At 48.0% G+C, this 15,281-nt stretch overlaps 1 protein-coding gene across 5 annotated transcripts in view; it reads right to left on the reverse strand.

Annotated features, from left to right (window-relative positions):
* CDK5RAP2 (CDK5 regulatory subunit associated protein 2) overlaps positions 1-15,281 on the reverse strand; it is a 184,586-nt gene that overhangs the window by 69,596 nt on the left and 99,709 nt on the right. For all 5 annotated transcript variants that reach the window (XM_029203584.1, XM_029203581.1, XM_029203583.1 and 2 more), the window contains 5 exons: positions 14,946-15,076; positions 13,314-13,423; positions 11,056-11,184; positions 3,876-3,971; positions 1,858-2,045 (listed from right to left, as the gene is read on the reverse strand). In XM_029203584.1, coding sequence (XP_029059417.1) covers positions 1,858-2,045; positions 3,876-3,971; positions 11,056-11,184; positions 13,314-13,423; positions 14,946-15,076 — 654 coding nt within the window. The remainder of the gene's footprint in view (positions 1-1,857; positions 2,046-3,875; positions 3,972-11,055; positions 11,185-13,313; positions 13,424-14,945; positions 15,077-15,281) is intronic.

Raw genomic sequence — 15,281 nt, forward strand, 5'->3', positions numbered from 1 at the left:
ACCAACCTGGATCCATATGTACACACATTACTTCATTTCATTCTCACAAGATCCCTACAGGGTCGATAAGTATCATCACCCCCCACTTTACAGGTGAGGAAACCGAGATGGGGAGATAAGTCACAAGGTCTAAACGGTACAGCTGGACCAGAGCACAGGTCTGTCTGACTCTAATACCCTGCTTTTTGGGGGGATCAAAACACCGAACTCCTGGAGAGACTATCTGGGCAGAAAATTAGTGTTCCCCTGGCCAATGAGAATCCTAGTTACCCAAGCGGTCTTTTTAAAAGACCACAGCTGGGCCTTCAGGAGGGCCCTCGGAGCCGTGAATCTGCCGTCCTGGGGCTCAGCGGTGCACCAAGAAAGGCAGCTGCACAGAAAGCAGGATCAGAGCAGCAGATGCCGGCCGGCATTTAAGAAAGCCTTTTCTAACACTAGAACTGGCCCACAATGGCCCGGAAGCTGATGGAACAGACGCCTACAAGGGAACAGGTAACTGAATGGCTGATGTTCCAAGCTTGCCTGCGGAGTGTCGGCGCGTAAAGCGCTTTCTTTAAAACTGTAATGAAGTCTAAATTTTCAAAAATCAGGAGATTGAGCATACAAATTTGGGGCTTCTACTGAAAGACTGGAAGCTCTGAGGCCACGGGCTGGCATGACAACAATGATTTGGGGCTGAAAAGCTCCTCCTTGCCAGGAGGGAGCATGTGGGCCCCAATTCCCTGCACTCCCACCAGTCCACTGTACTTTCCCAGGTCACATCACCCACGTGCCTTCCTAGGCGGTCCTCAGAGAGAGAGCGAGGTGCATCTTTTAACTCTTAACACAGGAGCCCCTGATGCCGAGGAGATCCTCCATTTCTCAAGTGTCATTATGGTCACCCAACTCCCTGTGATAATATACCAGAACAGCCACTGGGCATGTCCCCCTAGCATGAGGACTCAGGCTAGAAAAATGTTAAGCAGATGTCAGGGGCTGGGGAGGGTAGCCTCCCGGAGCTCACAGAACACTACTGTCCTTTTTCAGCTGAAAAAATGTCTATGGGGCTGAGCCCACCAAGGACATGAGAACCACTAGGCTCGTGCCAGCCGTCCTGGGTGGTGGTACCAGCTCCCTTTCTCTGTCTGTGCTGGAGGAGAATGAAAGGTTTCACTGAACACACGCCACATGCCAGCCATTCTCCTTGAACAGCATTTTTTCCATTCCTCACAGCAACCCCAAGAAGTGGTCAGAGAAACGGAGGCACTGAGAGAGAAAAGCAAGCACAGCTCGCTCTGGCTCCAAAGCCCAGAGCAGCTGCTACAGTGGCCTGGAAAGAATAGGAAAGAAGGGAAATCTGCTCCTAAAGGACTAATTTTAAAAATACAAATGTACTGAATATTTCTCCCTTTTCGTTTTAAGGAAAACACCCTGTAGTGTTTCCTCACATAGGAAAGACTCCCGGCAGATATAATGAGAAGGGAATTGTAGTTCAAGCTCAACATGAAACAGCAGAGTCACAAGTACAGGGGCAGTTTTTTAAGTTGTCGTAGAAAGCGGAAGGGATTTCGGGAGGGCTGATTCCTCGCGCTGACAGCTAGGCAGCCCTTTCCGGGCTCCCAGGAACAATTCTGAAGGAAGCTTTCTCTCTCCTCTTTACGCTGGCCTTGCACGCGGCTTTGCTGAACGCAGTCCCCTCGCAGCCAAGGAGCAGGCAGCCTAATTACTTAATCGCACAACTGGCAAGATTCCTTCCAAGCCATTTCGGGAGCTCTCCCAGGTAAATTACACAGCACCGCCATCTAAATCCATTTAGCAAAATGAGTTTGTTCTCCCCTCAAACCAGAGACAACTGCAGTGCCTGGGCCCCATGTCTACCTGGATTCCAGTAACCGTATGGCCTTCTCGCTGAAGAGAGGGGCGAGCAGGCTCAGGAGCTCGCCTTCTTCCAAACTCTGGTCTCCGGGGCAGCCGGATTTGTGGGCTCCGTCGGAGTCTAAAATACTGGAATCTGTGTGCCTTAAATATCCATTTTTGCAGCCCCCTTTGGAATTGACCTCCATAATCTGCAAATCAAAGTATGTGGTCAGATAATGGACTACAAAGGAGCGGAAGGGGGTTACGTGGAAGAGAGAGAGAGGATGGAGACAAACAGTGATGAGTGAGGGCAAGTAGACCCGAGAGAAAATGAAAGGGGAGAGGGAGGGTGCACGCGGTCCACACACGCTCATCTGAGGGCACGGAGGTGTTTACATCACTTCCTCTCACCCTCAGTTTCCTTATCCGTAACTAGGCACAGTAACGCCACCTCCCATGGCGGCTACGAGAACAAAATGAGATGGCTGGCCCACTTAAGTTCCTGGCGCAGTGTCTTACCCGCTACAGCTGTGTTCCCTCAGCCCACGGCCTACTTCCTGTAAATTCTTTCTAAGAAGGGCCCGGAACATTGTTAACTGCCATTAACAATGCTTTGGACATTTATTATATGCTTCTTGCAATGTATCCTCCTCATTATATATCAGAAAGCAACCTCTTTACAGACACATCCTCATTACTGTGACTTTGATTTGTCTCATCCGGACGGTGGAGAGTTCCTAATTCCCATGGAGACGTGTTCTTCACAGATCCACCTTCTTGGGTCGCTGAGGGTCCCAGAGGAGTGGTACCAAGGAAACATCTAGTTAAAGCCTGTGCTGGGCATGTCTTGAGGTGCTGCAATTAGCATTCTTTCTCTCGCTTTCCAAAGCTGTAAATTTCTTCTATCAGTCTATAAATAACTCCTCTTGACTTCATTACCGCTGGTGATATACACACTGGCCATCACACCCCTCTCCCCACATGTGTAAAATGATTAAGATTTTTAAACGGAAGACAAGACCCACACAGATGAGCTGTCATTTATAGGGTCTTGTTTGCCACCAATCTAGTCATTAAATCCACCTAAATAAGCAACCTCCACCGAAGGAAAAGTCTAGAATATAATAATAAAAAGAGCAATTGCTACCACTCACTGAGCACTTAGTACATCCCTTCTCTTTAAATATCACAGCAATTCTAACCAGGAAGCGGTGTTATTACCTTCATTGATGGGGAAACTCGGACTTGGGGGTTAAGCAAGGGTTCACGCAAGGTCACAGAGATCGTGACCAAGACTCAAAATCAGACCTGATTCCGGAGCCCCCACTTTTAACTGCTTTGCTGTCCAAAACGCTCATGAGAATGATCTCTCACTCAAGACTCCACGAACCTGAACACCCTGAAGGCCACAAACGCCCAATCTGCAGCCTCCTGTCTCCCGCCACATCCCAGTCTTTACGGTTATTTCAACCCTGGAGAATATTTGCTCCAAATGTTCAGCCTCAGTGTGCCTGGAGTGAAATTCTCAACACCGCCCAGATGACCCTAAGCTGGGTTTCAGATCAGGAGATTGCAGACGGACCCAGAGGAGGAAAGTCTGGTTCTATCAGTGGCTCCTTACTCTACACACAGATGATCTGGGAGTTCACAGCAGTCCAGAGACAAGGGCTCTGGTCCCAACTCTGTCACTGTCTTACTCTGAGCCCCAGATAAGCCACCTCCCCTCCTAGGCCTCAGTTTCCAATGCGTAAAATGAATGCGTTGGGTCAGAGCTCTAAAGAGCTGCCGAGGCCCAGTGTCCAATGCCTGCGACTCTCCTGCAACAGCCTCGTTTTTATTTGCAACTATATGTTTGTTTTCCTGGTTCATGACTGGCCCTACCACCCCGTCTGTAACTTCCAGAAAGGAAGAGGCCTCCTCTCTTTGCTCCCCGCTGGCACACGGCAGGCACTCCACACAGATGGAAGGAACAGAAAACCCGTCGGACTCGTTCCAGACTGGAGGCGGGCTTGGGCACAGAGAGGGGCAGATGTTCCTACCTTGTTCCTCTGCTCCAGACACTCGCCACTCAGCAGATTATTCTTGTCATCCTCTCCAATTCTGCTTGAGTCCTCGTCCTCCTTGCTAGCCAGAAGCTACATGGAGCATGGAATGGTGTGAAAATGCAACCCAAAAATGAGTGCAGCATGAATATGTATGAATAAGTCGGTGATGTCTTTTTTAAAAGATGCAGAACAAAAAACAAACCAAAAAAAGGCAGAGACAAATGCCAAAGCCATGAAATAAAAATTAGCCGAAGTCAGAGCTGCTAGTTCTGGCAAATCACACACAGCTGCCTGGGATCATGCATAATTTAAGGACAAATTCCCCAAGAAATAAGTAAAGCCATTGCCCCTGCCCTCGCATGGCCTTCCTGAGCTGCTGGAAATTGACTGTGCTGTCCGCTGTGCTGCTCCCATCCCTGCCATTGCTGAATTCACTTTCAGATTATATAAAAGTAACAAGATTTTGGAAAACAGCTATTGATGGAATTGAAACTATCAAATAGCGAGAAAGCAGTAAATGAAATTTATGGTGTGCCCAATTTATGCATCCCTTCTATTTAGCCCAGGGGATAAACCTCTTTTTGTACTGTCACACATCTGAGATGGGCAGTCTCAGCCACACTGCCATTTTGCTGACAAAAAAGTCCTCATCGCTAATGAGTAGAGTATCAAGCTTCCCTGACAATAACTTTATGCTTTTGAAAATGAAAGAGAGTTATTTCTAAAGACTGCGTAAGTCCCTAATGCTCTAAAGAAGTGTAAACCCCAAAGCTTCTGCAGTTTGCGTTCTACAGAACAGACAATTCAGTGTTCTCAACAGGGCCAGATCTCAGCTCTCTGGAAGAGGGAAAATTCTAGGCATGAGACACCCGGATTAACCAAATAAAAAGTGAGAGGGAAGGTAGCCAACGCTGTTTCAAAAACTGTACCAAACCGCATCTCACCGATGAAGTAGTGACCACTGCACCCCAGCGTTAAAACATGAGCTGAGTCCCAGCCGCTTGCTGGGCATGTTGTACATACGACGTATATAAGGTTCTATCTGCATACCGTGATTTCATGAATTCCCACATTTAGTCAATCACCCCATAATTTTCCCAGCCCAAGTTAAACTTTTCTGATCTTCCTTCTAAAAGAAAGGAAGAAGAAAAACAAAACAAAGCAAACTGACTTCACGAAGTCTTTTACAGGAAACTTCCCAGGATCAGAATACATTCAACCCAACCGTCCTAATCGGGGTCAGAGGGCTGATGACTCTACACATCTCACTACACTGCCGAGCATTCAACACGCTAAACGTGCGCAAGTGCATTTCCTAAGGCATAAAAGTCCCTGAACACGGATGAGGAACTTCTCTCCCTCTGTTGGTTTCTTCCCTCATTATTAAAACATGCTCAAGTTACCAACTAGGACAATCAAATTTGTCGGTGGGAGTATGAAATGTTAAACTACTTTAGAAGAAGTCCTGGCAATTTCTTATAAAGCTAATAACCCTATGACCCAGGAATTCCCCTCCTAGGTATTCGTCAAGAGAAATGAAAACATATGTCCACATAAAGATTTGTATATAGGGCTCCCCTGGTGGCGCAGTGGTTGAGAGTCCGCCTGCCAATGCTGGGGACGTGGGTTCGTGCCCCGGTCGGGGAAGATCCCACATGCCGCGGAGCGCCTGGGCCCGTGAGCCATGGCCACTGAGCCTGCGCGTCTGGAGCCTGTGCTCTGCAACGGGAGAGGCCACAACAGTGAGAGGCCCGCGTACCGCAAAAAAAAAAAAAAAAAAAGATCTGTATATGAATGTTCACATCCACTTTTATCATAATAACCAAAACCTGAAACAATCCAAATGTACATCAATAGCAGAACGAACAAAGAAATTAGAATATATCTATACAATGGAATACTACTTAGCAATAAAAAGGAACAAATTATTCATTCACGTAACAGCATGGATGAATCTCAAAAACACGCTGAGTGAAGGCAGCTTCACACAGAAGAGAAGAAGCTTTATGATTCCGTTTCTATGAAAGTCTAGTACAGGCAAAACTAATTGTGGAAGAAAATGAGAAGAGCGGCTGGAGCGGGGGCGAGTGGGAATTGACTAGAAGGGACACGAGGGATCGTGATAGAAGTTTGGGTTACACAGGTACATACATTTGTAAAACTTAGCAAACAAAGACTTACGAATTCTGTATTTCATCGTGTGTAAATTTAAACTTAAAAGAAAAAATAACTATAAACATATTGAAGGAAAAGATATACATGTTGAAGTATTTAGGGGGAAGCGTATTGATGTTTGTGATTTATACTAAAATTTATCAAAAAGATACGATGGCTGGTGGGAACGGTTAATAGTAGAATCTAAGGGGTGAGTATATGGGTGTCCACCATGAAGTTCTTTTCACTTTGCTAGAATTTCTTCATAATAAAATGCTGGGGAAAAGCCGCTCTCATTTGAAAAAGAGCAAAATAACTACGTTTTTCCTTCCTGGTTCATCAGCAGCTCTGGTCACTGAGGGCTGCCTGCCTCTCTCCAAGCTTCTTGAAAGAACTCTCCATCCTCACCTTCCGCAACGTGGCCTTTGCTGCCAACGCCCTCCAGAAACTGCTCATGAAAGCTCCCCAAGACCTTCTAATGCAGGAGATGGAACCAACCCTCCTGGGATTAGGGAAGAGGCAGCGAGGCGCTCCTCCCCAACCCTGTGGATCAGAGAAGGGTCTCCCTGAAGTTTAGCCGAGCAGAGTACTGTTAACCCATGTCATTCCAGTTGAAGCAGCAAAAGCATCCGAGTTATCCTTCATTTCCAGAACCACAACCACACCGTGACTCAACATACTGAAATAAAAATTCTCTTTCATTTCTCTTTACCTCTGCAGACGTGGTTAAAATTAAAAGTCAGTTTCCAGCAATGATCAGGAAATTCAATGCTGTCTGTGTGGACACAGAGAAATGTCCCGCGTGCCACATGTGACGTATCAGTTTTCAAAGGCAAGATCCCAGAGAGACGGATGCGTCACTGCAGGTGGGCTCTGTTTCGGGCCCACCACCACCTGGAGAAGTGCCCCACACCTCCAAGCGCCCACCGGCGCCTCCTGCATTTCCCCACCCTCACCGCTCCTCCATCCACCACCACGTGGCCTCGGTCCCCCTCACTCTGCTGAAGCTGCCCAGGTCACGAACGATTTCCCAGCCGTTTTTCTCTTGTTGTCTCAGAGTACGTGACACTATAAGCACGCCCTCCCTAAGCATCGCTCCCTAACAACTGCACTGGCCTGGCTCTCCCCCTGCCTCTTGAGCTATTCTTTCTTGACCTTTGCAGGCCCCCTGCTGCCTCCAGGAGGAAATTCCCTTGGCCTCACAAGAGGACGCCGGGCCCGTCTCCACGCCCGCGTGCACTCCTCCAGGCCCTCGCCAACCTCCGCTTCTCTGCATCACGGACTCCATGGGGCAGGGACCGTGTCTGTGTTCCGCTTTAACACCAGTGCCTGGTGCTCAAGACAACACTGCTAAAAGGACAAACAAATGAATCAAGACTTTTTTCAAAATGACAGCTGGAACCAACAGGTTTTCGGGATTACCCCGGTCTTGCTACTCCAAGTGTAGTCTTTGGAGCAACGGAAGCTTGTGAGAAATGCAGACTCCCGGGCCCCGTGCCAGGCTCACTGAGCCAGAATCTTCACGTTAACAAGGTCCCCAGGAAATTCACACGCACGGTAAACTTTAGAAGCACTGCCCTATGGTGTTGCTAAAACAACACTGAACACAGTCAGAAAAGGGTTTAGTTCCAACTCTGCCACTAATTTACTAAAAAAGTAAAATTAAAATAGCTGTGTTTTACATATTGAGTGCCTACTACATGCCAGGCACGGTGCCAAGGGCTTTATAAATCGGGTACAACTCATAATAACTTATGAAGTCAAAATGTTAGAAACTTCCTCCTTTCAATGAAATTCAATCTGCTTCTGACAAACCAAATTTCATTCTGTTGATAATAACAGATGTTAACAAGCACCTTCTACTTCTGAGTACCACTTCTGTCCTCTGAGTCACATGAGGTCTATTTCTTTTTTTTTTTTTTTTTTGCAGTACGCGGGCCTCACTGCTGTGGCCTCTCCCGTTGTGGAGCACAGGCTCCGCGGCCATGGCTCACGGGCCCAGCCGCTCCGTGGCATGTGGGATCTTCCCGGACCGGGGCACGAACCCATGTCCCCTGCATCGGCAGGCGGACTCTCAACCACCGTGCCACCAGGGAAGCCCAAGGTCTATTTCTTATTCAAAAGGACAGCCCTACATATATCTGAGTTCAATTAAATTATGCCCCTTAATCCATGTTTCCTCTCCATGCCAAAAAAAAAAAAAGCAGTTTTCTAACCATCCCCTAAAAATGACAACATAAGTAAATAATGACAGCGACTAACCGTTTCTGAGCGCTCGCCCACGAATCCCACCCCCCAGGGGTGACAACTGCACGTCACACAGCTCATGGCTTACGATGCTCACCGCCCCCCCGCTGCCACTGCAGTCCGCTCAAATCACTCCTGAACGGCAATTCTCAACCACACCGTTCTGTAATACATAAACTATAACCAGTAAATAAATACAAGGAAACTGGGGCAACCTCATTACAGATTTTTTCTTTTTTTTCTTGATGTACTTTAAAATAAAAGGATGCCTGTTCTTGGCCTTTTGTTGGTTTGGCTGCTTTTTCAGTGACCTGCCCGCATGCAGGGAATAAGCGCTGTGTGCCCAGCAGGAGGGAATCCAGCCCAGGGCCACCATTTTGAAGACACAGCTGCCAAAATGAATCAAGGGCTTCCTACTCTTTATAGCCTTTGTCGAATTAAAAGTTGCGGAGGCAGGGGTGTGTAATACGAAAATAAATCACGTGCCTATTTTATATACATATCTATCTGTGTCTGGACCTTTGACCTAGTCATTACTCATCTGGGAACACAGTCTAAGGAAAAAAAGCCTAAACCCTGAAAATGATTTGTGTCCAAAGACATTCATCAGGGGCATCACCGGAAATATCTACATGTCCGACAACGGTGACGCAGCTATAGCATCTCTAAGATGGCCTAAGAGGTTATAATACAGCAGCCACTGGAAAGAAACAGGAAACAGGACTGTGTATGCACTGTGGGTGGGCACGCACACGTTCAAATACACAAAGAGAGAAGGAAAGATTCCAGGATGTTAATTAACTGTGTTTTAATGTGACAGGATTAGGGGTCATTTCTTTATTTTCCAAGTTTTAGGCAATGCTGTGGGTTAACTAAATACTGGAGGAAAAATACTGAATTTTAAAAATACAAAATATATTTGCTGTCTGTTTTTTTCCTTTTCTGATTTGTAGGCTCCCAGAGCACTGGAGCAGTGCCAGCCCCTACTCCACAAGCCCTGCTGCCCAGAAAAGGCTGTGGACCACAGAGGCATTTCCCGTTTGTCTCTGCCTCATTGCTCATCCAAGGAGAGCCACACACACTCCCAGGGAACAGCAGCCTCTCCTTGCTGCCATCCCACCCTCACCCCTAACAGCCTCTCCTCCCTCAGCTCAAGATTATCGTGGGAGCACCATCCTGCCCGTGCGGATCTTCCCATCGCCTGCCGGGGAAGACGGGGCCTGTGCTGCAAAGGACACGACTATTCATAGGGAACATCAAGTTGATGTGCAGCCTGACAAATGACTCCAATCTGAATCGGCTGCTATTAAGATCTCAGAGTGGCAAGAGGAAAATCCCTCTGTTCTCCAAAGGACACAATAGGACATTTAACAGATTTCTTTCAAAGGGCAAATGAACAAACACTCGCCATCTGACACTCAAGTGAAGCAAGGTGACGAATGGGCTGCTTATTAAAAATGCCACACACACACAAAAATGCCACATTGGAAAAAACAAACCAAGAGACTTGTTTCTCCCTAAATGGGCTGCAGATATTCTTGCTTTTCCAAATTATCTGGAGCCCTGGAGACTAAGCTCAATAACATTCCCTCTCTCCAAGGGAGCAGATGGCCAGAGCTCCGCATAAACACCTTTGAGCGTTTCCCACCTTGAACGTGGGAGGAGACAGCTGAAGGCTGACAAATCTTTCCCCAGAAATGGTGTGGCAATGAGACCTCCATTTACCTGGCACGCCAGGCTGAGTTCAAGACAACCCCAACCAGGAAGGTTCTGGGGGATCCAAGTACAAAAGGTCCTAGTGCATTTCATGGTGAGAACAGTTCCAGTCTTCTGAAACTAAGTAGCATAACACAGGCATGGAGCAAGGCGCTTCCTGGGGGAGCGTCAGGCCAGGTAGGGACTAGAGGGAGGAAGTGGCAAGCTTCTCCTCGCTGTCACAACATCAGGGCCCTCTACTGTGCGGTCGGGTCGAGAACAGAGAAAATCGGAGCCAACACACCACAAAGGTGAGCAGAGAGCCAGTCACAGGGAGAAGGGGCTCCCCCCGCTTTCCCTGGGGTGGGCTAACGGAATGGGCCCACACCCTCAGTGAGTACAAAAGCCCAGGAACCACACGCTCTTTAGTGCAGACACCAGATTTAACCTTCCGTGGCCCTTCCAGACTTCCAAATGCCACCAGTGGAAAACTCCCATAGTCAGGAAGCTGAAACTGTGGGCTCACGGGACGCCGACCCTGTACTCCCTGTCGGGTCGTCGGTGTGCAGAGTGCAGGGGTTCCTGGGTACGTGCAGGAATAAACTGCACACATCTGGTCAAATCCAGAAGCCAGATAACGTAGGAGTGACAAGATGCAATTAGAGGATTAATACAAAAAGTAAATGAAAAGTATGTTTTCTCGTTTGTTTCTCCATGGTAATGGGTTCATTAAGGCTGCATCTACACTACCCAAGTTACGTGGGTGATGTGGCAACTCTCCAGGCCCCTGAGACCAGACCAATCATCCAGATGTGCCATCTACAGCCCAGATCCCAGGGCCAGACTTGGAGTCCAAAGCATCACAGAACATCGAGTGTGTCCACAAAGATACGACCCAAACCTGCGGAACGCTCCGACAGACCTGCTGACCTAAGAGGGCCCTCAAACCCTGTCCACGGCAAAGGGAGTTTCAACAGAGACCTCCCCAGAAGAGATGCAGCCTGGAGACGTGTGTGTGTGTGGGGGGGTGTTACTCTTTGTGTAATTAGCATGCGAGGACGAGAATATTCTTTCTTACCGCCATCTGATCTACCGACTCAGGCCTGTCCTCTCCCGGGAAGCCCATGCAGGAGAGATCAAAAATAGTTTTCTTCAGGTGCTGGTTGTCCGCGTACAGCTCTTTCACCAGCTGGATAAGGTCACCGACCTGGGAGATAAGAGCAGGAGAGGACTCACTACCCACGGGTACACTGCTGCCTCCCGGGGCCACGGCTACGGAGAAGACGTCCTGCATCACAGTCACGGAGAGTCAGGTGGCCTGACTCCAGGCTTCAGGCTACCCTGGGTACAGTGAGAAAAACACCAGCATTTCTGTATTCTAACCCCAGCGCCAGACTTCAAGGCAAAGAGATCCTGGGCAAGCTGCCTGGTCTAAGTCTCCATTTCTACATCTGTGGAATGGGTTCCCGTAAGAACTGAACGTGATCACGGTCACAGCACACTATAGCCCTCGGCACGGTCTAAGTACTCTGTCCATGACAGCAAATATGACCTCTGTCTTGTACTTGAGACCCTCTGGAGGAAAATCCCCCAAGACTGAAACTTCTGAGGCTTGTCAGAGGCTTATTTTACAGCATCCACCTTCCTCTTTCTATGCCTCTCTAGCACTGTCCATAATAACAACAGTCCTCAGGTATAAAGCAATTCGCGGCTGCTAAAATACTCCCACAAGCTTTAGTCAATCGTTCCTTACAAAAATCCCGAGGAGGTGGACAGCAGTATGACTGTCCCCGTTTTACAACAACAAGCCCGAGACACAAAGAAGTTCACTGCCCAAGGTCCCAGAGTTGGGGCGCCTGGAGAATTAAGTGACATACAACAACAGCCAAAGTGCCCGGTCGTGTGGGCAGGGGCAGCTGCCCGCACAGAGGCAGAGCCGGGCCTGGACTCCCCGTCCAGGGCTCCTCCTTAAGGCACAGGCCTTGCGAGGCCAGGTACGTAAGCATCTGAGGAGACACCACCTTCATTCCCTGCAAGCTTCAAATCACAACGGCTAGTGATTTTCCAAACCCTTCTTAAGGGGGTAATCATTAGCCCCTCAAAGAAAGTGGGAAATCCCACCCTGACCACACACAGCAGGTGTCCACTGCACCAAAACATGAACACAAATCGGACCCAACCTCAAGGAGGTTATATCATAGAGGGAAGAAGAAAACATTCTGATTCTACAAACATTCACTAAGTGCCAACAAAGGGAACTAGCTCCTGCCCTTAACACAACCATAGTAGGTACGCGCAGTGGCTATTACCATGTCTATTTTCATCTTCGAGACACTAACAGATACCTCAATGCTTCTTGTTCCACTCCTCCCAAAACACCAACATTTTTATATTCTCCTTCTTATCCCTTCTGCATCTTACATCTGCTGTTTTTCCTCTCTCTCTCTCTGCTGAAAAAGCCTTCCAACTAGATAAACTCCTATTCAACCTCCAAAACCACTTCAGGTCTCACTTCTATTGAGAAGTTTCCTGTGATCCAGTGAGTACCTCCCAACCCCCGACAGCTAACCTCTCCTTCTTGGCTACCCCTAAACCTCGCACCTCTGCCTATTACAGCCACCCTTGCACTCCACATTGCCACTGCTCCTTCACATGACTGTCTACTCCACCGGCATGTGAGTTATTCCCAGACAGAAACTCAACCTGTCATACATAGATGGTAATTTTATAATAAATCACAGTGTCCTCTGAGCTCACACTTCCTATTCTTATCAATGGCTCTTAGAACCTTGAAATACAAAGCCACTCTAACCACACCAATGATCAACAGATTGAAAACCTTTCCAGTTTTAGAAAAGATTTACTGATCAAACCTGAACCTTTATTCTTTCAAAGAGCATCAATTACCTCCCACCATGTGTGCCAGGCACTGGGAAATCAGAAATAAATAAGATACACTCACTCGCTTTAAGATGTTCACAGCCTAGTGGGGATACAGAAGAGTACCCAGATAATTATAGATCAGTATGAGAAGGACATCAGTGCAGTCAGGTACAAGAAGAGAGGAGAATGACCCGAGGGAAAGGTGGCTAATTCTAGGGGGGATAGAGAGCATTTCCCAGGGGAGACGGAGCCTGGGTGGGGTCCTCAAGCCTCAGAAGGCGTGCATCAGACACAGGGTAGGGACTCCAGGGAACGTACATCAAGGGGAAAAAGACAGGCACGGAGAGAGGGAAGAGAGGCGGGGAGAAGGGCTTTCAGAATCTTACACCTCTGATCAGGAACCCAAGAGACAACAAATAACCAACAAAGCACTGAAAGTTAATAGGTCAATACCTTTTCCTTAAGCTCTTCTTGAGAAAAATGTTCCACTTGAAACCGATTGTGCTCTTCAAGGCAAATACTCAGATAAGATGTTTGATCACTATGAAATGAAAATGGTTCTTCTGCACCAAAAGAAAAAAAAAGGTGGGGAGGAGGAGAAAAAGAACATCAGAAGTAGATCCTTCCCAGACAATTCCCCGTGCAATCCATCTAAGGCACTTTGAATTGGGTAGCGGGGGAAAGGGAGATAAGCACACACAGGGAGTTTAATGCACCACCTTTGGAGCAAAAGTAATTTTCTTCTCTCTCTACAGGCTGGTATCTCAATGTATGGTTTCATCGTGGGCTGTAGGCTTTCACTGTGGCCAACTCTGAATTATAACTTGCATATCCAGTGCTGTACCTGGAGACCATTCTGAGTGGCACAAGCAAACAGTGATTTTCAATTTAAATGAGGGAGTGATTCTGTTTAAGTGAAAATACAGGAAAATTAGATGTGAGCCTCAAGGGTAGAACTCAAAAGTGCCTGATGTGTTTTTTACCGGCCCCAGAGCCCGCCATGGGAGCGAGCACACCGAGTACAGAAACCGCCTATGAGATCTATGATGAGAGACTCTTGGGTCACCCACGGAAGGGTCGGCCTTCTCTGCACCAAAGGTCACACTCTCACAGGGAGCAAAGGTGCAGAGAAGGGTCACGCTATTCACTGAGTGGAGCATATCCACAAGCATGATCTCACTCAACACATGTGGGTAAGAGCTGATACGCCTCGTATAGAGGAAAGAGCTAGACTTCGAAGGAAGATGTCCTGCCTCCAATCTGGGTAAATCAACCCCCACTGCCACCTCGGTTTCTTTACCTGTAACGTGACGTCAATGCCTACTCGATCCAGTGGGACAACGGTCAGGATCAGAGGTGAGAAGTTAAGTGCCTGCCGCTGTGCCTGGTACACAGCAGGCGCTCAGGAAATGTCAGACCTACCACTGCTATTACTGATTGTAAGCAGGAATTACAATCAGTAATAAGGAAGAGAAAGGAAAGGAAGGCTAGAGATAAGGAAAGGAAAACGCCAACCCAGGCACCACGGGGCTCAGGTTCTAGCAAAGGAGGGAGCCAGATACAGCTGTCATGAGCACAGCAGTGCACGTACCACAGGACCCTCCCTAGCTGAATCCACTTGCGGTCATGACAGTGTGAAAAGCGATGCTTCAGCAGGAAAGGGGTTTCACCCGCACGTGTCTGTGCAGTGGGGCTCTCTGCAGTGGGTGCCGTGGTAGGCAGAGCCCAGATGTTTAGGGTGATGAGGGCCACTGACCACAGAAAGGGAATGGCAAGGCCCCAAGGTTATCTGGAGTTAGAAGAGTCAAACAATGCAGAACACAGCAGAGGCAGCGAGGAAGCAAGTCCTGCAGCAGGCCCTCTGCGGAATTAACACTACCTGCTGGGCCCTTCGACTCCGCAAGCCCAAGTCAGCCTGGTACAGACTAGGAGAGCAACAGTAACACCATCACTGCAAAAAAGGCTTCCCAGACGAAATCCCCGGGGTGCCTCGTCTCCTACTGCAGTCTTAGGACTCTCTTAAAGTTCAGCCAAGGCCCTCCAAGTGGGAAAACCAAAGGGAAATACATACAAGAGAGCATGTACCTTCCCGCCGCCGGATTTCACTGATCTGCTCCTCCAGGGCCTTCCGCAGGTTCTGATAGGAGAGCACATCCCGCTCCAGCCGCTTCCGCAGGGCAAAGATGCTGTTCAACTCAGCTTGCAGGTTGTTGGCACTTGGTAAAACAAGACACCAGAATTTTAAAACAGACCTACTTGTGCTTTAAGATGCAATGCCCAGCAAGCCTTCCTTTGATTTTTATGTCATTTGTGGGTTTTTTCTGGTTATAAAAGTAAATACATGTTTATAGAACATTTATAATAGAAACGTATTAAAAAAAAAAAAAAAAAGCAGGGCTTCCCTGGTGGCGCAGTGGTTGA

The sequence above is a fragment of the Monodon monoceros genome, unplaced genomic scaffold, assembly GCF_005190385.1.
Source record: "Monodon monoceros isolate NGI ecotype Baffin Bay Population unplaced genomic scaffold, NGI_Narwhal_1 Super_Scaffold_5, whole genome shotgun sequence".
Classification (NCBI taxonomy): Eukaryota; Metazoa; Chordata; class Mammalia; order Artiodactyla; family Monodontidae; genus Monodon; species Monodon monoceros.